The sequence below is a fragment of the Dysidea avara genome, chromosome 1 (assembly GCF_963678975.1).
Source record: "Dysidea avara chromosome 1, odDysAvar1.4, whole genome shotgun sequence".
NCBI classification, from domain to species: Eukaryota; Metazoa; Porifera; class Demospongiae; order Dictyoceratida; family Dysideidae; genus Dysidea; species Dysidea avara.
Genome location: NC_089272.1, coordinates 45,466,032 through 45,491,628, shown reverse-complemented (window position 1 = coordinate 45,491,628; position 25,597 = coordinate 45,466,032). Strand labels below are relative to the sequence as shown.

Here is a 25,597-nt window from a genome sequence, read left to right as displayed (position 1 = left end):
TAATTTTGTGAGTTGAGCAGTTGAGCTACAACACCTCATGATCATGTTCATGTAGCTGCACAGCACCTAAATGCCATGCTATATTTGCACAACTGGGTACTATAATACACTGTTAAAATGAAGAGTAACCACAAATCTCAAGGAGTTCCCAGTGTAGGGAGGATTTAACACCCCTGGAGAGTAACCATTACTCTAAAGGAGTAACTGGGGAGTAACACATGCTCTGAAGGTGGTGTCACTTACTCTTCAGAGTAATGATTATTCTCTTCAGAGTGTTGGTTACTCTCCATGGGGTGTTAAATCCTCCCTACACTGGGAACTCTTCAGAGTGGTGGTTACTCTTTATTTTTAACAGTGTACTACCGATGTGAATATGTACTGCCAAAATTGCTTCTTGGCCTATCGGCTAATATCAAGTAGAAATAAAGAAGATTACAGTAAATACTGTGTGATTAATGCACTCACTCTTTTTCTGTGTTTATATCCTCTAGTAAGTAGCTTTGTCATAATATTATATATATGTTAATGGTGTGGTAATGTGCAGTTTAATAGTCTTATCATTATGGCATCTTACATGTAAGTATCCTGTGTCTTCCTTATGATTTTATGTTCAGGTTTCTAAAAACAATATTATTTCCAGTTGAGAAACCACCTGCTAGCTAGTTAGTATATAGTCGTGACCACCAAATAGCTCAATGACATGTTTTCAGTGACACTAACAGGAGGTATGTATACATACTACATAAATAGTTTAGTGTAGAGTTTTCATACACTATATACATAGCTAGCTATATACTCAAAATAGTAGCAATAAAGTTCTAGCTGCTGTGTTCTCTGTATTATCCAAATTCATTGGGACCTGAGTGTGTTCAAGTAATCAAAAGTTCAGATAAACGAAGTCCATTCATTTACATTGTACAGAGCTCTGTTCAATTACTCTAATAGAACACACACCGTTAGACAAAATACTCTGATAAAACATTCTTTTAAAGAGTGAGGCAAATCTGTTCCTTAGCTGCACCCTTTACAGCAAACATAACAGTGCACATATAATTACTTATGTACAAATTAATGTTCTTAAACTATTACCTTTACTGTTTGGACAATAGAAGACTGGATAATGAATGGACCACTGTCTTTTAAGAAGTCGAATTGTAACACTATTTACTTGCATTCATGCATGATTAACAAACAATTACCATCATGTCAATAACTATTATAATGTTTAGGTACTATGCAACTGCATAAATATGAGGTGCTGTAGCTCAAATGCTACAGTATTTCAGTCACAAAATTATATCACCTGCTATGCAATGCATTTAGTTCGTCGCAGCACAATGCTCATGTTGATTGATGATCAGTATTTCAGGTAAAATTCTACCCTACTATATAGGGTGACAACAATGGATATTGACAGATAATTTCGTCTATTATAACTGTTTGTGTGGAAAATATGGGGTGGTTCTATGTATATCTTGTCCTTACAATGCATCATCATTACATCATGTTCTACAGTTATAACAGTGTGTGTATGTGTCTCTGGTATCATGAGTATCAGTGGTAACACTGGTATCATTGGTAGCACTGGTATCATTGGTAGCACTGGTATCATTGGTAGCACTGATATCACCGGTTGCACCAGTATAACTGGTATCACTGGTATTACTGGTATCACATGTATAGTATCACTGGTATCATCAGTAGCACAGGTATCACTGGTAGCACTGGTATCACTGGTAGTACAGGCCAGGTGTCACTGGTACCACAGGTATCACTGGTAGCATTCAGGGGCGGTTTTAGGGGGCTCCCGGAAACCCCTTTGGTGTTAGACTGACTTCAGAACTGCTGTCCAGCCATTTGGCAGCTATCTAATAGCTAATATTATACTGATTCTTTACTGTAGCACCCCGTAGAATATAACACATAAATTATCATAGGAGGTGGAAACAGGGGGAGGATAGGGAGAGCCATGGCCCCCACTTTTACAGGACAATGCTTGCAAGATAAGATCGAGATACTCTAATAGAGCAGTCAGAAATTCTAATAGAACAGTCAATCACTCTAATAGAACAGTCACCTGTATAATGTCTTTTGAAGGCTCTAAGTAGAAACATAGTAAAATACCCTATCAGAGTAAGTCTCCAGACCCCAATGAATGCCATTCGAATCTGCTAGCTATATGCTTAAATCTCTGCTGTTTCAACTTCATTGCCAAAGTTGACCCCCACCTTTTGGCTTGCTCTACTGCCCCTGATTATACTCACCAATATCCATCTGCTAACTGATGCTATCACTGTTCTTGCAGCAAAACTTAAGAATCATATCCAAGTGAAAAATGCTATTTCTAATTAATATCCATCACTTAATTATTATATTTTGCAGATGGCCAACAACTGATTTTTAAGGAAGTTTCTTGTTGTTTGTAGTAAACCTTCCAGAACAAACAGAACTGAGAAGGTGACTCTGATGGTACTTCAATTAGCTAGCTACTCAGAAAGAGATCAACATGGCTCCTTAAATGTGTAGCTAATTTGTCTGACAATTTCATAAAAATAATGATATCATAGCAGCAGGGTGCTGATAAACAACTTTAAAAACTTGACATTTGCTATGCAAGTAAGTTCAAACTGAATAAAATTTATGCATACCCATAAAACCATCTTGTAATTATTCTGTGGATGCAGAATAGCCACTGAGCTATTTTCATGGATGATAGTGAGCAATAACTGTTGTGTAGTATAGCTATAACACATTAAATATTAAACATTGTAATTATTAAAACCTTGTCAGCGTCTGGGGGCTGACCCCTGTGATGAGTCTTACTACCACTGGAAACCCTTTTCTGAATATCCTAGATCCGCCCCTGGCATTGGTATCACGGGTAGCACTGGTATAACTAGTAGCACTCAGGCTGGTATCACTGGTAACATTGGTAGCACTGATATCACTGGTAGCACTGGTATCACCGTTAGCACAGGTATCACAGGTAATACTGATACCAGTGCTACCAGTGATACCACTCAGCACAGTAAAAAATAAATAGTGAATAGCTACTGTGGCAAATGGTGAACGTCACTGGAAATTCTTAGTGACGGTCATTAAAATGGCCAGTGACATTCACTATTTGCCACAGTATTGACTACTTATTTTTTTACTGTGAGGGACCCGCCGATTATGCTGGCATAATAATGAGCATAATAGGTGCCTGAAAGCATTGAGCATAATGCTAGCATAATAGGCACAACACTTGTGCATTACCATAAATTCTTGCTTATCAAAATACATATCACAGAAAAAGATTGATATACTCTAATAGAACAGTCAGAAAACAATCAGACAGCTGACTGTTCTATTAGAATATATCGATCTTTTCTGTGACATGCATTTTGACAAGCAAGGATTTAGAGTCTGTGCTTCAGCAACTTACTGTTTTCCCTTAAAGTGCAAATTTACTAGAAAAACATGGGAACTGAGTTATAAATATTTAGCACAATTTGAGCATAATAGGTAAATATTGAGCATTAATTTGTCATGAACATAATAGGCAAAATTTTGAGCAGTGCAGCATAGCATAATAGGTAAAATAATGAGCATAATCGGCGGGTGCCTACAGTGAGCACTGGTATCACTGGCATCACAGATATCACTGGTAGCACTGGTATCACTGGTAGGCTACCAGTGATACCTGTGCTACCGATGATACCAGTGCTACCAGTGATATCTGTGATGCCAGTGATACCAGTGCTACCGATGATACCTCTGCTACCAGTGTTACCAGTGATACCAGTCCTACCAGTGATACCTGTGCTACCGATGATACCAGTGCTACCAGTGATGCCTGTGCTACCGATGATACCAGTGATACCGGTACAACCGGTGCTACTGGTGATACCTGTGCTACCAGTGATACCTGTGATACCAATGCTACCAGTGATACTCATGATACCAGTGATATCTGTGATACTCATGATACCAAATACACATGCACACACTGTTATAACTGTAGAACAACATGATGTAATGATGATATATTGCAAGGATAAGATGCACATAGAACCATCCAAAATATGACAAAGGTCACATGGACAAGTATATAGTTGCTTGGTAGGCGGTTGCTCATTGTTGAAGGAGCATGTTTGGACAACCACTAGTTGAGCCCAACTGATAATAGTACAACATACCGTATGATATTCACAAAATATGGGGATATATTCACAAAGACTATCCTTTAAGATAAAGTAAGCAAGTGCTAATGTTTCATTATTGGATTGTTTGTGGCATTCAATATGAGTATAATTTTAACACACATATCATAAGTATCCAAAAAGTTGTCACGTGACCAAATATCCCATAATAATTATAATAGCTACATTGGGCAGCCTATTCAAAAATTGCTGCATTTTAGGGTGATCTAAGACACAGTTATTGTATTCGTATATCACGCAATGAAAATCTCTATTATCTTGTAGTGCTACACAGGTATAGCATACGCGAGTGCATCCACATTATAGCTATTGTAGGATTTTTGGTACTGGTCATGTGACCACTTTTTGCATACTGATAAAAATAATAAACAGTTTAATTATAATTTAGGGTTTCCTTTTTATTCGTAAAGAAAGATTGGTCTATGAAAACCACCAGAAACAATGAAAGAAATAAACAAAGAATAACTTGAAGTGTAAACCCATGACTTTTTTGTTCACATGACCGCTTCTTGGATATTTACACATGTTGTGCTAATATTGAATGCTACAAACAAGCCAACAATACACATGTTGCTTAAAGTTCAGTTTGTGTGAAAATCTCCAGTAACATAAAGAAGCACCTGCTTATATGTTGATAGTATATAAACGGTTGCTATACTGTAAGCAATATAAGTTAGGTTAGTGTGTGCATGAATTTAATTTAGTAATGGCTTCAGCATGATGGGTCTGTGGAGTCATAATGTAATCAGACTCATGTATTCCTGAACTTACATGGTCTCCACTCCATACTAGGAAATCATTTTTGTCTAACTCATGACAGCTATTTTGCACAACAGAGTTTCTATTCCATTTTCAAGATCAGCATTTTTAATTCTCTTTTGCTGTCACCAGATCACATCCATTGACCCTATCAATTCCATCTTCAACTAGCTATTAATCTTTATCGAATGACGATATTCTTTCTTTGTTAACACTCCCTTTCTCTGGAACACTATTCCCATTCACGTTTTAGAGCTGTCAAATCCAGTTGCATTTTGGACTGCTCTTTGTCGCTTTCCTTTACTGTAGTTTGATCACTGTTCTGCATTGTGCTTTAGCTACAACTGTTACTTGTGTGCTGTGTATATGTTCTGTCTTTATTTGTGTGTGTGTGTGTGTGTGTGTGTGTGTGTGTGTGTGTGTGTGTGTGTGTGTGTGTGTGTGTGTGTGTGTGTGTGTGTGTGTGTGTGTGTGTGTGTGTGTGTGTGTGTGTGTGTGTGTGTGTGTGTGTGTGTACTGGTACATTTACAGGCTATAGCTAAAGCCTTCAGTGTGCCCATGCACGTCTTTTAACAAAATTGATAATCTAATCTAAACAGTAATAAAATACTGTAATAAAATGCTAGATGGCTTCTATTAGGTATGTTGCTGGGCTTCTGTTGGTGCTGTTCATAACCCTTTCCAGCAGTTGGATCGTGGAATCTACCACGCTGATCTGCTCAGCTGCTAGCGTTAGTTAGAAGTTGGCAATGTGGCGTACTCTCTCGGCCTTTTGCTTGTTTTCCCTGGTTTTAACTTGTGAGTGGGTGAGCGGGGAGCGTCAACAATTTCGTCTCAAACACTCTGAGGGGAACGCTGAACCTAAAGAGCGAAAATTTGACAAGATGCCACCCTGTATACACGATGAGGTATTGTGTGTTGCGTACAATATTAATGTTTTAGTTAGCGTTGTACATTCTGTACATAGATCCTATTGAGGGTTATTAATTATCCCGAGATTATAATCGCCCGACCCTCTTCCCCCAGAGGAACTTGCGGTAGTGCTGTAACGCTATCGAAGTTGAGCCAATGTAAAAATAAAATTTTGAAAGAATAATCAAGACACACGGTAGTGTGTCGTGCGGCCCAAGAAGCCGGCGCGCAACCAGTAGCGTAGCCAAGGGGGGCAAGGGAAGGCATTTGCCCCCCGTCACTAAGTGATGTTTTTTAAAACTTCCGTCACAAGCTTTCCAGTAACTGACACGCATCCCAAATTACTGTTTGTGCGCTACTACGCGAGTGCACACAACATTCAACTCGTTTGTGAATGATGATATTAATACGATGATTTCTTGCGCGTTACAAGCAATTAATAAAACGATGCGCCCCGAATCCCCAGGGGTTCCCCCGTGTAGGCACTATATGCCTTCACCGAACGAAAATATTAGACACAATTCTATATTTACCCTAAACTACTCACGTGATAGTGCATTTTTAGAATCTAGACAGATAACCCGCTCAAAGTGACTTCGCAAGAGTCGCAACTCAGAAGTGACAAGTGATATGCAATGATGCTACAAACCTACGAGGTGATAAAGTGTTAAATGGATCAACTTTATTTTCCCGAGTTCATCTCACTGGATCTTCGTACAGTGTAGTGGCATGCCAGTAAAATTTTTTTTCACTTTGTCAGTCAGTCAGATGATCCGTCACAAGCTTACAAATACTGCTAACAGGAAAGTTATAGAGTTGGGATTTCGTGCCAATACATGGCATTTGAATTTCGCCGACTGAAGTGAGTGAGCTCGTCATACTATGCCAGTGTGCTAGGACTGCAACACAGACTGTGGCTGACGTAAGTAACTGTGACACATTGTATTTGTACTAAAATATTCACAATATAGTTCTACTGGATTGTGGACGAATTTGTTAGAGTACAGTTGTGGCACGTGCGATGAGGCTCGGCGAAAATATTTCCATTGATAAGTGATAACTGGAGCAATCAGTAATCAAGTAGTTATGTAGCTAGTTACGTAAGTTGTAATAATACAACACCGTATATTGGCTAGCCCATCATTGGGTCATTAGCCTTTTGTGCAATTATGAACAATGTCGAGTGTTTTGTTGGGGATGCCTGCTCCCCCCACCACCGTCTGGCTAGCTACGCCCCTGCGCGCAACACCCGTGAGTATATTGACAGGAAGAAAGAAAACGCAATTTTCGCACCTCCGTAGCTCTGTGCTGCCTTGATGAAACAAGACGAGTTTTGCTGTGGACGCGCCCTCCAACTTCAGCACTCCACATTCCAAATTTAAGCGGAATCGCTTCAAGCGTTTCCGAGATATGCGACTTCAAAAAGTGGCTTAGTTTCTTCGGATTTTTTCTTCCTCTTCGCACACTTACAAAAACTGCTATTAAACGCGAACTGTATATTCGATTGCCTTGAAATTTAGCACACGGAAGGGGGGGGGTATAAAGGCCCATCTCGGTACCAACTTTGGCTGGAAGACGATGAACAGGCAAAGAACACAGTTCTTTTACCCCTCTAGTGTTCTCTGCTTCCGGGGGAATGGGCCATGAAGCCAGTGTTTTTTACAAGCGATTGGCGAGTTTATTGTCTGACAAATGGAATGACCCTTATGCCACAGTACTAGGATGGATTAGATGTAGATTGTCATTTTGTTTACTGCGTTCAGCAATCCAGTGCATTAGAGGAGCACGATCTTCACAAGGTCGTTACATCAAAAGTGCTCCTGTGGCCTTGGTGCAATCAGAGACTCAATTTTTGATTTAATTGTTTAACTGTTATTTGTATGTTCTAATCTTATTTTCTTTATATCTTCAAAAAAAAAAGAGTTATGAGCGATTATTCACGAAAAATAACACCAATATGTTGTCACTCCTACAGGGTAAACCGCGTATGGGAAGAAGCTGAACATCGGTGGGTGGATAGGTTAACTATTGAACCTCAAACCTTTTGTGGTTTTAAAGAAATCGAGCTAAAAACCAGGAAGATACAACGAAACAATCAACAGTGTGTAACAAAAACGCAATCTAGATTAGCTAATAAAAAACGACTGCTTGCCACGCCTACCAGATAAACCGCTTAGGGTAATGCTTTGAGAATCGTTGTACAGATGGAGTAATCATCTTAGAAAGGCTCTTCAATGGTGTAGAAGAATCAGACTTAAAACCACGGAGTTATAACACGAAATCCAGCTTGGTGTAGAAAGTGCGAGATCGAGATACTCTAATAGAGCAGTCATCCTAATAGACCAGTCACCCTGTAGAGAGATCAGCCACAAACAATTCACCCTGTAGAGAGATCAGCTAGAAGTTACCTTGTAGGGAGGTCATGCAACTATGGAAAGAGATAGTTCAGCTAGAAGAAATCACCTTGTAGAGTTCAGCTACAAAGAAACCACGATGTAGAGAGTTCAGCTACAAACAAATCGCCCTGTAGAGAGATCAATAAAAGAAGTTACCTTGCAGAGAGTTCAGCTACAAAGAAACTAGAGTTCAGCTACAACCTAGTGACCTTGTAGAGACATCAGCTAGAAGAAGTTACCTTGTAGAGAGCTCAGCTACAAAGAAACCATTCTGTAAAGAGCTCAGCTGCAAACAAATCACCTGTACAGAATTCAGCTACAAACAAATCACCCTGTAGAAAGATCAGCTAGAAGAAATTACCTTGTAGAGAGTTCAGCTACAAAGAAACCATTGTGTAGAGAGTTCAGCTACAAAGAAACCATTGTGTAGAGAGTTCAGCTAGAAGAAGTTCCCTTTTAGAGTATTCAGCTACAAACAAATCACCCTGTAGAGAGATCAGCTAGAAGAAGTCACCTTGTAGAGAGTTCAGCTACAAAGAAACCACCATGTAGAGAGTTCAGCTAGAAGAAGTTACCTTGTAGAGAGTTCAGCTACAAAGAAACCATCATGTAGAGAGTTCAGCTGCAAACAAATCTCCCTGTAGAGAGATCAGTTAGTAGAAGTTACCTTGTAGATAGTTCAGCTACAAAGAAACCATTCTATAAAGAGCTCAGCTGCAAACAAATCACCTATACAGAATTCAGCTACAAACAAATCACCCTGTAGAGAGATCAGCTAGAAGAAGTCACCTTGTAGAGAGTTTAGCTACAAAGAAACCACCATGTAGAGAGTTCAACTAGAAGAAGTTACCTTGTAGAGTGTTCAGTTACAAAGAAACCACCATGTAGAGTTCTGTAATAAATATATGTATTGTATATATAATTTGTACATTTACTGATAAAATCAGAAATATTTAAAGTGCATCTGCTTCATCTTTTCTTTTTCCTGTGGTAAAGAAAAAAAAGCTAGGTTAAAAAAGTCCCAAAGCCGGCCTATTGGGGTATACAAATACAAAAAGAAGTGAAATCTAATCCAAAACAGTCAAACTGTAAAAAAGTGTGCGCCCCTCAAAAAGGCTATGGTGAAAAAAGATGTGAAATCCAAGGTAGCGGCCAAGAAATGGCTGTGATGGTAGGTTAATTGTAAAATTTTAATAACGACAATTCAGGTGAATTCTGTGCCAAGACCAAGTGGCACCAAATTCACATGAATTGTCGTTATTAAAAATTTTACCATTAACCTACCATCACAGCCATTTCTTGGCCGCCACCTTGGATTTCACATCTTTTTTCACCATAGCCTTTTTGAGGGCCGCACACTTTTTTTACAGCTTGGCTGTTTTGGATTAGATAGTAGCTACAATCTAAACAGTAAAACCTTAACTAATCAGAACATAGCTACGAGAGCTCATGTAAGAGGTAAAGCAGAAAGATAAAAGACTAGCACTTTCATTGGCGGTCTTCAAAAACTGCAAACAATATTCTCTGGGTGTTCTATTGGAGTAGTTGAGTGTCCTATAAGGCCAGGCAAACTTGATTCACAGTTTATCGTCAGAAGATTTTCAAAAAAGCATGAGGGCAGATTGTCATTTTTCACTTTTCACTATAGTCATTTCAAATCCCTAAAAAGGAAATATCTGTCTGTAGAGAAATTATCTTTGTAATCAGTCTTATCTTTTTAGATGAAGTCATGCACACTCTGTGAAGTAACTGATCATGAATAATAATTATTTGCTCATGCATGCTGCTAAATACAGTTTAACTCTAGAATACATGCTTCCCTACTGCATAACTCAACTATGCCTGACTGTTGTAATAAAGTATAACTATCATGACTGCCCAGTTAGAGTCTATCGAACTTTAGAAGGTGATAAGCCTCCAGTATAATCCCTTTGCTATACATCTATACATAACTGTGCTACATACCATACAACGGCTATTGTGAAACAGCAATGAATAAAGTTTTAGAAATGCATCTGAAAACTTTAGATTAGAAGTAGGTGTAAAAGCTCTAACGCATTTATTCAACATTACAAACATTTGTTTTATGAAGGCACTTTAGCATACAAATATGCTGGGGTAGCAGTTTTAAGTGAATTTATAGGTAATAAGTTTTTGAAAATGCAAGTTGTGCCTCTATTAGTGTCAATAGGAAAAGTTATGAGTTGTTGAGTGCCCATGGCATCATGTTTTGAGTGCCCATGGCATCATGTTTTGAGTGCCCATGGCATCATGGCAGTGTGAAGAACAAGTGCATAGACACTGTTATATTTTGAAGATGAGGCTTGAGTGCCGGGAACAATGGCAAACAGTTGACGCGCAGCACAGTTTCGATTACAGACTACACCCACATTACCAATAACACAATAACCATTCCACAAGGAAGCTTACACATCTAGGTCTTTAATAGAGGATGAAACAGGTGTAATTCCATAACATCTCTGGGTTTCTTCATTCATCACAACAAACGTAGCTGCAACGTTAGATTCTATCTCCCATAATTCTTTCAAATATGTTTATAAAAGAAATCCAGTGGTTAAACTTGTATTGACTTGGGCGACTGGTCGCTTACTGCAGGCTATTAGCCTGAATATAATTGGAAGAGCATAGCAAATCAATGATCGAATGTGAGATTTGCAATGCTTGAGATCTTTCTGCTAGCAGGTCTCTAACAAAGTTAGTAAGAAATCTGCTAGCAGGTTTCTAACCACTTTAAGAACCTGCTAGCAGGTCTCTTAGTGGCTTTTAAACACCTCATTATCTTCCAAAGATCAACGCGTATTATGTGTACCATTATCTAACACCACTTGTCGCGTGACCACTTGTCACGTGCCCTAACGTACAAGACTCGAGCCAAACTACTGGTCGTGTGCCCTAAAGTTGAATGGTCGGGGCTCTTACTAGACGTATTCCCTAAAGTCAAATGGTTGGGGCATATCACGTCAGTGTCAATACTGTAGCTGATAGGTGACTCTTACATCCACCAATATACTGGTGGACATAGACACTCCAATAAATTAATATCGAACCACACAAACGACCAATTAGGCATTCCGTGCTAACCAGGTTCAATGATAGACTCAGTTGAACCGGTTCATTGCAAAATGAATTCGATGTGAGGTCTGTTATATATGCTGCCTACTACTGCCTACTGGCAAAATTTAAACAAAATCTCTAAGACCAGTTAATTCAGTGTTTATCATCACTGCCTGCATGCTATGAAATATTACCCACATTCCATGCAGAATGGAACCCTCCCCCTTTTAAAAAATACTGGATTAGTCCTTATCATACAGGGTTAACCATACAACAGAACTGTGTGTAAGCTAGAGAAGTATGTGTTTCTAGTGGTATCTGTCCTACCATGCAGGAACATGTAGTATGCATGGCTTCAGTTTTCTAAAACAATAATAATTTACACTATCAGTATTCGAGGCCAGCATTATTCATAGCAAAGAATGCAGTGTTTTGTATGCATTAATGTTGACTATGGGGTGTTCATCTGTAGTTTTAATAGGAATGGAACACTTTGTAGAGAATGTAGGTACTGTATGATTGCACACAGTAATTTGTAATGCAAAGCTTACAGATGATAAGTGCTTAATTGAGTGTCCTGTTGAGATGTGCTTTGTTAGTGATTTGACAAATAATGTAAACAAATCAACAGACATCTTTTCAGCTTTATCATACAGTAAAATAGTAACTGTATAATTATTAGACATCATGAAAGTTTGCACTTTTTTACAAAAACAATATTGACCAGAAACCAGCCTCAAAATATCTTCACAGTGCCTTGGCAGTATTGTGAGGTATAACTGAGCCCAAAAGTGCCTTTGGTATGACTTGGAATACTTCTAATACCCCTGTTGGTTGCTACAATTTTTTTCAGTGGAATTTTCTACTGACTGCCTGACTGATGCCTTTAGACAAGTGTAACTCGGTAACTTCTAAAGTTTTGTGTTTGATTTTTTCACTGTTCAACATCACTTTGCTTAAAAGGTGCTTTTTGGCATACCACAGTGCATACAGTGCATATACTCCATGGACTTACCTGCATCTTCCTTTATGTCCCTTTATCTTTGCTGACAATGTTAAGGTGTCAATTTGCAGTAGCATATGATGGCTTCCTTAGGTCTGTAATGGAATCGTCTGTATTTTCAAAGTGTGGCCACTTTGATTACAGAGGAGCTTTTCAAACAGTTGTTCGTTTGTAATGCTGTGTAATGGGCTAGATATTGAGTAGCAGACAACAAAGTGTAATGGCTACTTCATATTGAGACAGTAAATGATAGTTGGAATGTGTTCATACTATAATATATAAATCAAGTGCCATATGTGAGACAATAGGTAGAGTATAAACATGCAGTTTCACTTCCTTTAAATGCCAGGTAGCTATTAATAGTTTTGTACTTTGCCATTATTTAGTTTGCAGAGAGAAACCCTCACATAGTTGACCTTGCAAGTCAGAATGTGTATGCAGAAACAGAAAAGAGACAGACTTCACCAACATACGCGAGTATCAGAATACATCCTGAATTTGTTAGTTCTGCAATTTCATCATCAGCTGATCCGTACTTACAAGGACCAGATAGTATACTATCTCGCACTATCAAGACTCTGGAAAGTGTCTTAATGGTTCATCCAGTACAGGGTAATCTTCGCATACCACCAATGTGTACTGAATACACTTCTGGAGTCAATAGTGGTAAATGTAGATCACCTCTACCATCTCAGTATATCTATGATTGTGGACAGTTTGGGAGGATTCCCTTATCATACAATGGTGTTAGAGAAGTGTGTACTTCATCCTCTCGAAACTCATCATGCACTTTACAAGGTCCAAATGGAGTTGGAATTCCTAATTCTGACTATTTGCTATTTGTATCAGCATCTTCAAGTAGTAGTAAGTTTATAAAATGTATCTTTTATAGTATTCATAGACATGTGGCTACCTATAATGTTATATCACCCAACTCCCATAATCATTTGGCTTAGTTGTTTATTTTACAGCAGAAATATGATTTTGTTTCAATTAATGATGTAAACATTTTTATGGACATTAACGTCAGCTGTAACGTTGTTGTGATGTATGTGTGCAATTACCGTAGTTAATGAGTTAGCATTGTACAGTATTTCATATAATGACACATGTGTACACTTAGCTTATTTTCTTTTAGCATCGTGTACATTTGATTCTCTGGCTCATGCCTCTCACTGTGTACTGGACAGCAGTGATAACAACAGACCTGTGGTGGGACACATCAATATATGTCCTACGGTAATACTATTGTACAACACTGTCATTGTAGTGTTGGCTTTTTAGAGTGTGGTCATTGATGTAACTTTTACTTTGTTTCAGTTTCAGATTCAATGCAGTGTAGCTATGACTGTACTGCAGAAAAATTATATTACACAAATTGGTAATTTCTTATACTTAATTCAGAAATAGAGCAATATAATAATTATTATTATGCGCACACTTCCTAAAGATAATATCAAAGACTTGCTGCATGTGTATACTTGTACAGTATTATACAGTATGGTACTGTAGATACAAGAATTTGAAATTACCTTTAAAATAACCTACAATTGTCAAAAGTAAATATTGCATTACTTCTGGTAATTGTAAAGTATATCCCATGAACGTTTACTAAGCATGTTTCATTAAGCATTCTTTTAGCAGATTTGATAGTCGTGTGCATGATTTTTTCTGCACTTCTACAAAAAACCCAACACAATGGGAATTCTATGGATTTTGGAACAGTGCTACAGTATCACTTGCTACTAGTGGAAATTAAACTAGTTTATCAAAAACTATACAAATACGTATGTACTTATTATAACACATTTCCCTCTCTTTTCTGAAAAATCACTTGGATCTGTTAATCTGGTGCCCCTGATTTATTCCAGCACTGTCAAATAAATACTGTGTGCGGATGTTTTTAAAATACTTCAATAGGTTTTAAAGGCTTAGGTGGCATAGTTTGCAGTGAAATATTCTGACGTGTGATTATAGGTACGTAGCTAGACTGTCAGTGTAACTACATTAAGCATGCTTCCCTACCTACTTTTAATCTTCCACTACAAAAGGATAGCACAACTACAGAATAATTAAGTGTGTGCTTGAATGTCACTATAATTATATACCATTGATGATAAGGTTCATCTTATTTTATATACACAGTTCCTTGTAGATTATGCTGGCTCAACTGATGTTATTTATTCCACAATTATGCATGAGATCATCCATGCTTTGGGATTCTCTCGTCGATTATATGAATAGTACGTTGCTAAAACTATCCATGTATATAACTATGGATACAATGAATTATGACTACACTATTTAGTTTCGTTACTGATGCTGGTATTAATTATAATCCAAGGAGGACAGTTATTGGACCATATGGATCTACTAGTATATTTACAGGCCCAAAGGTACATTCATATTGTGTCAGTAATTCTTTTAAACATGTCATGCACTGGTTTAGACTCTAGAGGTTGCAAAGTCATATTACTCCTGTGAGGATATGGAGGGTGTGGCACTGGAAAATGAAGGAAATGCAGGAACAGCAAGGTACAGTACAAGATGTATGTTATTTTATGAGTAATTAAGTGCATATTGTTGTTAGTTCTCACTGGGATAAGAGGACACTTAATAATGAGCTGATGACTGGTTACATATCCAGGTACAGTGTAACTACCAGCTATAGGCTTTTCCTGGTGGCACATAACTACACATGCACGTATGTATTCGGCACTATACAGTACAACTCACGTAGTGAATCATGTGATCAAGAAAGTGAGAAACACACAACCACTGCTGTGAGCCATTTATGTGCAGCAATGATTTCACAATTTCAATACAATTCATGTCTGAGAGATCTTGGTGCCACATGCTCTTTATGAATACCTAGCATCCATGTGTTGCTGTTTAGTAGCTTTAAGAATGCAGGTCTTCTGTTTTCTAAGGTTTGAGGGTCTTAGCTATGCAGTTGTAGTACTATGCTTATCTGTGATGCCTTGTAGTTAGCTTGCAATTGGGGCATTCCAGGCTTCAGTAATACCATTGTAGGTGGCAGCTGTGTTTGTGTGTGATGTCTAAATATGTATTGAGCTGGGAAGAGGTTAGTAGGTTCAGATAGAGTATTCTGGAAATTGAGCAGTGCCAGGTGTAGGTCAGAATTGACTAGTTTGGCCTTCTTGAATGTCTTGCATGTTTTCACCTTCCTCTATTTTACCTACATGCAAAAGCTGGCTCATTGTCATAAACTACACTATAAAGCATATTCCATGAAGTCCAAAGGTTACCTTAATGGTTTAAATGACTAGCTACAAAGATGAGCTCCTCACTTCTCCACTTCTATAAAATTTTTCCATGATCACAAAAAATTATTGCTATTGAACAAGAGTAAACCTCCTTCTTGTGGTGACTATTTGTCTTGGTACTTTGTAAAGGGCCAGCTTGGTGCTTCAGAATTTTGCTGTGACCATCCCACAAATTATTTGCTTCTTATAAGAGCCCACAGGATGTTTGTCAGTGTTGGTTGCTTCTTTAGTCTTTTAGATGAGATTGAGAAGTGTTCCATTAAATTTAATACCTACAATGCATAACAGAGTGGATGTGCAGTGATACTGACTGGGAAAGGTAAGTCCTAGGGAGAGCATTAGCTGAAATAAAAATTTTTGAGTGTGTTGTTTCTCTGCATATGACCCAGATATGGAGTGTAGCATCCTTTGTAGTCATTTGAGAACATTGTATATAATTATGTAGATCAGCTTCTGTGACATGTTTACTATTGGTTTATGGTCTGTCTACACTGTGATTATGTGTCCATAGATACACTTATCAAATTTTCACAGCCACAAATAATTGCTAGCATTCCTTTCTTAATTTAGGCAGACTTTTTGTCTGTGCCATACCTCAGGGTAGTTGGAAAAGGCGGATACGGTCGGACGCGGACATGGACATTTCAAAAAGGACTTTTACATTTATATAACAGTTATTTTTCATACCTAACACTGTTTTTACAGCAGTCTTCGCCTCCAGACCCAGGCATCGATCTTTTCATAGCTCTTATCCATTTATAAGTGCACGTGCGAAGGATAGACTAGCACTCTAAAGACCATTATAGTGTTGTATACGTGCTCTAGAAATCTAATTCAGTGTCATAGAGATTAATCTAGCATGTCCCAACCTAATCTCGTAGGCCAGGTCCTTGAAACCTTCCACACTTGGTATAAGTGCCTGCGCCTTATACTAAATAGCGCAAGATTGTAGATTTGGCCTGCTAAGCTAAGTTGCATGGGGCATACAAGCTAATCTCTACAACTATAATTTTATAACTCTGTATTAGACTTTAGAACATGTGTACAACACTATATGGTCTTTGGCATGCTGTGGAGTGCTGGTCTAGTCCTTCGCACGTGCGCTTATAAATGGATAAGCACTATAACAATATCGATGCCTGGGTCTGGAAGTGAAAACTGCTGTAAAAAACAGTGTTAGGTATGAAAAATGGGTAGCACTAATTTCACAATGCTTGATGTGGCCTATTGTGACTTAAAACTTGTAAAAAACTATAAAATAAAATGTGAAAATTCTGTGAGGTATAGTGGCTGATTTACGAGAGGTTGAAAACAAAGCTGCAACATGTATTCACACTAATAACCGACCTAATGATTTGGAATCACGCATGCACAAATATTACAACAATAAACTAAATATAGTAATAAGTGCATTATGTCTGTCAATCCTCAACAAAGTCTGAGCTCGATCACAGGACATTTTGTAATGAATCAGAGCCACAACCACTGTATCACTGCTGCCAGCTGCCAGAACCCTGAATTTTAGAAGTACTTAAATGCAAGATAATATAAAAATAGTGATCTAGCGTATATTAAAGAATATGGCTGAACCCAAACCCTACCAGTAACTGGATTTATACTGAACCCAAACCCTAACCTAACTTTGGACTATTGATTGTGAGAAATCATTCTTTACATAGTAGAGGGCGCTTTAGCGCCTTCTATTTCTTGAAACCTCATGAAACCAATTGTGGTATAATATATCAATATATACGTACGGGGTGCCCGTAGGCAGGCATGAAGCGTTGTGAAATTAGTGTAAACCATGAAAAATATTAAATGTAAATGCTTTTTGAAAATGTCTGTGTACGTGTCCGTGTCCAACCGTATCCGCCTTTTCCAACTACCCCATACCTCATGCTCCAAATACTACAGGCTGGCCAAGCCCACTCTCAGAATCATCATTACAAGGTTAATTAGTTCCCATGAGGCCATGACTTGTTCAAAATAGCAGAGAACAGGAGTTTTTCAAACCATGTCTTTACAGCATGTATACTGCTTTGTAATGTCCCATGGACCACTGCAAGTCCATCTACAGTATTTGTTAACCAACTGTCACAATGTTTCAATGTTTCAGTAAAAGCTGAGAGCTGCAGAAGAAATTCAGAATGATATTGTACCATGCCTAGTAACTGTTGTGATGACTTAACATAAGTGGGAATTGGTATATTTTAATGGCACATGCACCTTGACCAGTCCCTTGTCAGTAAAAAGGTGGCCAATGAACTGGAGTCATAGTTTGATTTCTCAAGATTCAGTTTTGAGACCTTTTTCTTTAGCTCTTTGTACTTTAGGAACATGTTATCATGACCGAGGTACAGTGGCTTCTTTTGTAGTGGCTCCAAACTCACAAATCAGAAAATCTTCCATGACCCCTACTTCTACCAGCTTGTTGCTACATCTCTGCCAAAAGGGAATATGTTTAGTCTACTGTCCAAATGGAGTATTGAGGTGATAAAGTAGCTAGAAGCATCTGTCAGTTCACACTTGTCAAAATTCAGTTTTTGAATTTAGTGTGCTAAAAATTCTTGACTGCTGTAGATATCAACTCTTTCAATTACCAGTTACATCTATGGACATGTCTTTTTACTGCCAATCTGTTTTTACATATGTACGTATGCTCTTTAACTAAAATCTTTTTAATGTTTAAGTTTTCTTACACTCAAACAGTTTGGTTAGTAGCTGACACTACATTGGTCAAATAAAGACAGTCACATACATAGCATAGTCAATTTGAAGTGATTTCTTTGGATGTCCATTGAATCAAAGTGGCATACATAATAAAGCAATATTATTTGTATGTTGTTAATTCATTTTTAGGGACTATCAAGTATTGAGCGAATTCACACTTGCATTACTTGAAGACAGTGGATGGTATAAGGGAAATTACACTGCATTGTCTGCATTAAACCAACTTCCACTGCAATGGGGAAAAGGTACGTACGGTACATATACTTGACTGCATCGCCATGTAAAAACTGGATATAATGTTAGCACAATCTACACTTACATATTTACTGAGCAGCTCTTATTTACATTAAGTATATCTGCAACAGTGCAGCATATTATAGCCTGAGTTGAGGTTGGTACTTTAAGAATACATATTATGCATTACTTCTGAGCAATGCAAGCACAATTACTTGCAAGGTTTGAGCCATATGATTTTGTACTGCATTTTTCAACTTTCTCTATCATTATCAACACTTTTACCTTACAGGTATATTAAAAGTAAGAAATGAAGTAGGGTTACATTATAGTGAAACAAGAGATACACTGTATGAATGATAGTAGCTACTAGTATACAACACATATCTACTCCCTCATTATACTCCCTAGCAGGGAGTTTGTAAATGTGGAATACGGAATAACAGAATAAGCAAAACTTATCTCTTTGCAGATTGTACAAATAGTTATATACTCTATAGTAATACCTTGTAACAGCGATGGCGATGGATAAACTGCAGCAGGCCATTGGCAAGCATTATTATCTATAAATAGGACGAGCACACAGCCAATCATCCTAGAATGATCTGCCTTTATTAAACTTACTTACCTACACTCCTGATTCAAACCTGAAGTTTTGAAATCCATTTAAAAGTTTAACACAACTACTGGACTTCACTGATTTGATAGTGTGACTCTAATAAATTCGGTCAGATGCGTGTGAAGGCCAGCTAGTTTGACCTAAGAATAGAATTAGGGTCTTAGTGTTTTTTAGCAATATCAACTAAGAAGTATACATACGTAGATAAATTCCTGTGCAAGCACTTCAAATAGTGTTGTAGTGTCTAAATATGCTCCCCTCTAAGGAAAGTGTTGATATGGAAGATTAACATCTCAGTTTGCATGAAGAAGATGATGACCATGATACTATGTAATAGAAGCTATTACTGCATGGCAGTTCTATTAGAATTTTAGCCTCTCTGATTGTTCCGATTTTATGTAACTAAATATACTTGAGTCTAATTTTCTATCCTAAAGTGTGTAGCTAATTGAACTGTTTGGTCATTACTGGTATCCAGCTCTTCAGCACTTGACATACATCCAGTGCTGATGGGCTGGCTAGAGCATGACATCTAGAGTAGTGGATATATTGGAAAAGAGCATTACATACACACTGTAGTACTGTAATTTATTCAGCTCCATACATGTATAGTGAATAACTTGTAGCTGCATAACCATAAAATGTGCTGAGGTGATTGTTTTTTAAAATTCTATTAGATTTAGGTTGTGCTTTCCTAACTGAACGATGTGTTAACGAGAGTGTGTACCCTTACTTGTGTGATCCAAGTTCAGATGACTTAATGTGTACTTATGACCACTTGTCTAAGGTACTGTCGTTGTGAATATCAGTGACATTGTATCATGTCCAGTTATTTCTCAGGGTAACTGTTCTACACATTGGGCTGGTTTTGATAATTGTCCGGTTGCAATTGCTGATGAACCAGAACATTATTGTCGTACTGAACTGGATATAATAGTTAGTATTCTAATCATGTGCAAATGAAGTACTAAGTTTAGTCATAAAATATTTCAGCTGAAAAGAGATGTAGAAAATTATGGCAGTAATTCCATTTGTGTGGATGGAATAAGATCCCTCTCCTCTTCTTCTTGTGGTACATACACCACGGGATCAGCATCACCACTTTGTGTGGTACAAGAATCATTTACAATCAATAGTACCAATCAGTATGTTGTATATCTAGGAGGTATGCAAAATAGTACTAAATAGTACTAGTTGATAACTTGTTTATTATATATCTTGTAATAGAGAGTACTTTTGGCTGTGAAGATAATGTAGGTTTGGCTACTGCTGACAACTGGGTAGTATCATGTCCACCAACTGAAGATGTATTATCACGATCTCCAGTGATCATGTCTCAGTTACCTGATTTATCAACAACTAATGAAATTGGTAATATAATAGCTACAGTATGCATACAGTGCACAAAATGTCTGTTTTGTGCCAATATCCTATATTATTTATAAATCAACATGGTGATTTTTGAATCATGATGCTGAATTATGAATCATAAAGGCAATTTAGAAGTTATCATGGAGTGGATGTAGAAATCAAGAATGTGATATGCAAACTATTACTACAATATAGAAATGATTTGTTTGATACAGTATTATTAAACTTCATTGTTATGAAGAACAAATCATGATAGTTATTAATTTTATTAAAAGCCAACGTAGTCCAGAAACTGGACCAAACATGCATGCCTTAAATGTGGTTGTGACAGGGTCCAAGATGGAGGAGTTTGCATTTCAAAATAGTAAACTTTAACTGCCAAGTAACAGACCAAGCATGAAGTCGCATAGACCAGATCAACTTTTATCCTTTTGTGTGTTTATGGGGAAAAGTGGTCTGGTACACTTGCGATAGAATTTCTGTGTAGCGTTCCACCAGTTCTACAGTGGGTGATGACTCTTCTTATGTTTTAGGTGCTGTGACTATTATGCTATTATGTTGCTCAGTAGTGAATGGCTTCTCCAATCAGCTCCCTCTGTAGAGCTGGTGGAATGCTACACAGAAATTCTTCAATGTAAGTGTACCAGACCACTTTTTCCCCACCCACACAAAAAAGAAAAAAGTCAGTCTAGTCTACATGAGACTAAGTGTGAAGGGCATCTTAATTACTTTGCAGACCATCTCAGGATATTTCATAAATTTTCACAGAATCACAGTCTTTGAGTTGAGTTGGCTGAAACAATTCCATAAATGGGGCAATAAACAGATTACCTAAGCTAGCTAATAAGGTGAAACAGTAAGTGGGCCAAAGAAATGAAAAAGTCCCTCCTACCCCAGGATTTGAACTGCAGGCTACCCAATGTCTAGTTGGGTGCCATACTCAGTCTCCTCCAGAAGGGATGGATTTCTTTCCTTTTAACCTAAGTATTTATCATTATTAGCACTTTATACCGACCAGCAATGAAGGTCTGACAGCAACATGTACTGCAGTCTTAGGATTATTTAACCTAATACTCAAACAGACATGAACAGATTACCTAAGCAAGCTAATAATGTGATACAAAAAGAGGGCCAAATAAAGGATAAATTATCTTGATAAGCAATTTATCTACCAGCTCTAAATTCCACTAAATAGAAAATACCATAGCAACTTATTAGAAGCATTTTTGGCCATTCTTAAGACACTTTTGGGCTTTATTATAACTAACAAATACTGCCAAAGTGCCATGAATGTACTGTATTGTAAGGCCGGTTTCTGGTCTAATTGTTTATTGTCAAAAATGCAAATCTTCATGATGCCTACTATACAGTTCTACCATACTGTATGACAGTATTATTATACTGTATGATAACATCATTTACTATTATAAATCATGAACATGATATAGATGTATAGTGTCATGACTTTATTTGTAAATCATGAATGTGATTTATAGAAATCAAATGTGGAAATACTATATACTCGCCCATTTTTCTGGTTACCTAGAGCAGAAACATGCATATGAGAACAAATACATGACCTGTGATACAAACACATATCTTGAACTAGCTGGGATTGTTTGCAGCAGCTTGCCAGCAAAACCTGAGGTCTTTTGAGTCACTGGTATTGTTAGGTGGGTATATTAGCAGTAATGTGACCTATATGTAATGGGCACCCTACAGTATATTCCCTAGCTGGTACGTGTATGGGCAGCCCATATGTTATACCCATATGGGCCATCCTGTATGCATACGAAACATATATCAGTGGTGTAGCTACTGTACCATTGAGGCAACCGAGGCAGCTGTCTCGGTAAAAATGCTCAATAACGGGCTGAGCAGGCCTGAGTTTTGGCATCCCAGATTTTCTACTCATACGTTACTAGACAGCATTACCGTACGAAACAAAATAGAATCTATGGCTGTAGTACTAAGTAGGACTGGAGCCTATGGTGACATGGTGCCTTGCATGGTGCTGGACCACTTTTCAGCTAGTACTTGAATTTGTAAAAGATTGAGATACTCTAATAGAGCAGTCATCATAACATACTCTAATAGAGCATTCAGTACAGATTATAGCCACTGTTCTCATTACACTGCTTAATCATTAACATTCATGTTAATTGTCTACATTACTTTTTAAAAGTTCCATTGAGTCAACTGCATGGCAATACATTGAGTTAATTGATCATGCATATCATGCATTTAGCAGTTACAATCAAAAAGGAGCCTCCACATGCCATTTCAAAGCATATATTTTTAAAAATTTCCTGAGAGAGCATGCTCCCTGACTCCCTAGCTTGATATACTTAGCACATGCAGTTGAGCATCACATGAAAGAGATAATTATCTCTGACTCAAACATCGCATCATATCAATCAAAAGTAGTGTGCATGACTATGACCTCCATTGCAGTCCATGGATGGCCTGACCACTCAAAATATCTCCAGAGTAAGTTGTGTTGCATGCAATTAAACTATGTAGTCTAATAATTGAAGTATGGTATACTGTAGCATTAACTATGCTGGAGCATTACTTATGACATGTAGAAAAACATTCAGAGTCTTCTGAAACAGTTTCTTCCATCCAACCAGATAGGCAACCTGCAAATTCTGTACCACTCATACTTGAAAGTATTTGTGAATCAGTTGAGTCAGAAGCAGACCCTCTCTATTTAGTCAATGTATAAACTTTGCATCAGTAAAAAAATTTTCCTAGCTACGCCACTGTATATGCATAAATTTTGGGTTTGGACATTCGTAATTGCATTGGTGAAGTTAATGAGAAGGTGTGCCCTATCTAGGTACCAACATCACAGAATGTCTATAGCTACACCTGTGTGTGACTCACCACCCCTAATGGGTCTTTCAATATAAGCTATCTATTTGCTACTCGTACAGTGGATGCTCTAAAAGGCTTATGTAGTACACAATTTACAGTGTATTATGTAATGCAGCAAAATGGCTATCTAAAGTTTAGTGACTAGAAAAATGATTTAACACTTCTATGGGATTCTTAACCATATTTAGCTCTTGAAAGCCATTAGTTTTGCTCCTTATTAGAGCATCTTGATTTCCAATGATAGCATTCTGCAGGTCACAAAGAATTATGCATGTCTTGATTTAATTATTGTGGTAACTTGGTGTGTGCTAAGCAATATCACCTTAATGTTCTTAAGTGCAAGTGCACTTTGCTCAAGTTTTGTCCTATTTACGTAAGAAATTTGATATTGCTTTTGCCTACCTAGGAGAATTGATGTATCTTTACCTTCAGTAAGTGCTGTGTATACATATTTAGCTACTGACAGAACTGTACACCTGTGCTTCTTTTATATGTTGCTGATAACACTTAAATAATTATAATTCTTGTACAATCTGATACTGTATATTTCTGCAGATTATCATTTTAAGCATGGAAGTTTCTTACCAGGTAAGTGATTGTGTATGGTGCATACTTCTATAATGTACTTGTTGGAATAGCAAAAAACCGAGATCTTGTAGCATTTGGAGTAATCAACTTTGATAGCAGAATTGATGTCTCACTACAACTCAACTTATTGCACAATAACACTTCCGAATCTCCAGTTTGCCATCTGTATGGATGTACAAATTGCTTTGGTCCTAGTTTAGTGGGGAACAGTATCACGAGAACTCTTAGTGGTGACAGAATCTATTTAGCATCTAGAGGCCAGGTAGTGGCCACTGCAGTGTTAACTCTTACTGGGAGAATGCCAAGTGACTACAGTCTTATTCTGATGATGAATCCATTTGCAAGTCATTCTTTTGTGTACTATGCAGCATCTGTTGACTTTGTGGGTGATCATTTACAGCAGATGCATTTAAATGATCAGACTATTATCCAAATAATTGCTTTAACCCATAATACAGAGGTTAGAATAGCTCCAAACATTGTTATTGAAGTTAATAAGTATCCAGTACAAAAAGGAGAAGAATACATTACAACACTAGATATTGGAGAGTCAGTTTTGGTTACCAGTAGTGAAGATCTTAGTGGTTCTAGAGTAACTGCTAATAAGGCAATATCATTTTATTCTGGTCACTATTGTGCTACAGGTAGTACTGACAATTGTTCAGTTCTCATTGAGCAAATTCCTCCATTCAATTCATGGGGGAACAGTTTCATATTACACACCAATGTCAGTGGGTTGATAGGAAACATGTTCAAGTTGATATCATCTGATATTGGTGCTAGTGTGTCAATTAATTGTACTAGTGATGGAATCAACTATGAGAGTAACAACTTCCATCTTGGCTTTAGACAACACCTTGTTTTATCCATTACTCATCATCACTGCATAGTTAACTCAAATAAGAATATTCTGATCATACAATTCAAAGATAGCAGTCAGTCACCATTAGACACCTTCACGACTATCATACCAGCAATTGACCAGTTTGAAGATTACTATGTAATGAATACCAACAATAGTTATGTTGTGTTAACTGTTGTGGGAACTAATCCTACTCTCAATCAAATCTTGCTTGATACTAATCCTTCTACTGTGAGTTGGGAAGTATTTATTCTAAATGAAAGAACATGCTATTATGGAGTAGTACAACTATCTGCTGGTAGACACACACTAACCTTCTTAGGAGGTGATGTTAAATTTGGAGCTATCATATATGGATCTAGTGGGACAGATACATATGCACTTCCAGCTGGAATGAAACTTGATCTAGCTACTGACCTGCCATCACAAGGTATGTTGAAATCTGTTATATACACTACATCTTATCTGTGCACTATTCTCTAGCTCCTTCACCAGTTCAAGATGCAGTACTAACACTAGTTAATGAAATGATCAATGTCACATGGACACCTCCAGTTGTTCCTAATGGAATCATTTACCAGTACATTGTACAGAGAGTCAACTCTAGTGGGAAATTTTATCATCATGTTCCAGCTAACCAACACACAATATCACTACCCTACTTCAATGATGCTCT

The 25,597-nt window shown here is 37.6% G+C and overlaps 2 protein-coding genes across 2 annotated transcripts in view; both read left to right on the top strand.

Moving 5' to 3' along the window:
- The first annotated feature begins 1,547 nt into the window (after nt 1-1,547).
- Nucleotides 1,548-4,071, top strand: LOC136247058 (uncharacterized). The gene is made up of 4 exons (XM_066038666.1): nt 1,548-1,727; nt 2,791-2,967; nt 3,672-3,948; nt 4,007-4,071. Exons 1-4 carry the CDS (start codon nt 1,548-1,550, stop codon nt 4,069-4,071), a joined length of 699 nt encoding a protein of 232 aa, XP_065894738.1.
- A 1,545-nt stretch (nt 4,072-5,616) lies between these two features.
- LOC136247055 (uncharacterized) overlaps nt 5,617-25,597 on the top strand; it is an 87,278-nt gene continuing 67,297 nt past the window's right edge. The window contains exons 1-15 of the mRNA XM_066038653.1: nt 5,617-5,872; nt 12,737-13,214; nt 13,489-13,589; nt 14,496-14,593; nt 14,659-14,746; nt 14,800-14,885; nt 14,941-14,997; nt 18,497-18,612; nt 19,898-20,007; nt 20,061-20,156; nt 20,214-20,385; nt 20,448-20,591; nt 24,027-24,059; nt 24,110-25,351; nt 25,405-25,597. The exon at nt 25,405-25,597 is cut by the window's right edge and continues 62 nt beyond it. Coding sequence (XP_065894725.1) covers nt 5,714-5,872; nt 12,737-13,214; nt 13,489-13,589; nt 14,496-14,593; nt 14,659-14,746; nt 14,800-14,885; nt 14,941-14,997; nt 18,497-18,612; nt 19,898-20,007; nt 20,061-20,156; nt 20,214-20,385; nt 20,448-20,591; nt 24,027-24,059; nt 24,110-25,351; nt 25,405-25,597 — 3,173 coding nt within the window. The 5' untranslated portion in view covers nt 5,617-5,713. The remainder of the gene's footprint in view (nt 5,873-12,736; nt 13,215-13,488; nt 13,590-14,495; nt 14,594-14,658; nt 14,747-14,799; nt 14,886-14,940; nt 14,998-18,496; nt 18,613-19,897; nt 20,008-20,060; nt 20,157-20,213; nt 20,386-20,447; nt 20,592-24,026; nt 24,060-24,109; nt 25,352-25,404) is intronic.

What these genes read in the sequence shown, in the direction of transcription:
- LOC136247058 (XM_066038666.1), top strand. Translation starts at nt 1,548, where the DNA reads ATGAGTATCAGTGGTAACACTGGTATCATTGGTAGCACTGGTATCATT. An exon ending in AGGTATCACTGGTAGCACTG is followed by an intron (nt 1,728 to 2,790) that starts GTATCACTGGTA and finishes AAACCTTGTCAG; the next exon opens with CGTCTGGGGGCTGACCCCTG. An exon ending in CTGGTAGCACTGGTATCACC is followed by an intron (nt 2,968 to 3,671) that starts GTTAGCACAGGT and finishes TATCACTGGTAG; the next exon opens with GCTACCAGTGATACCTGTGC.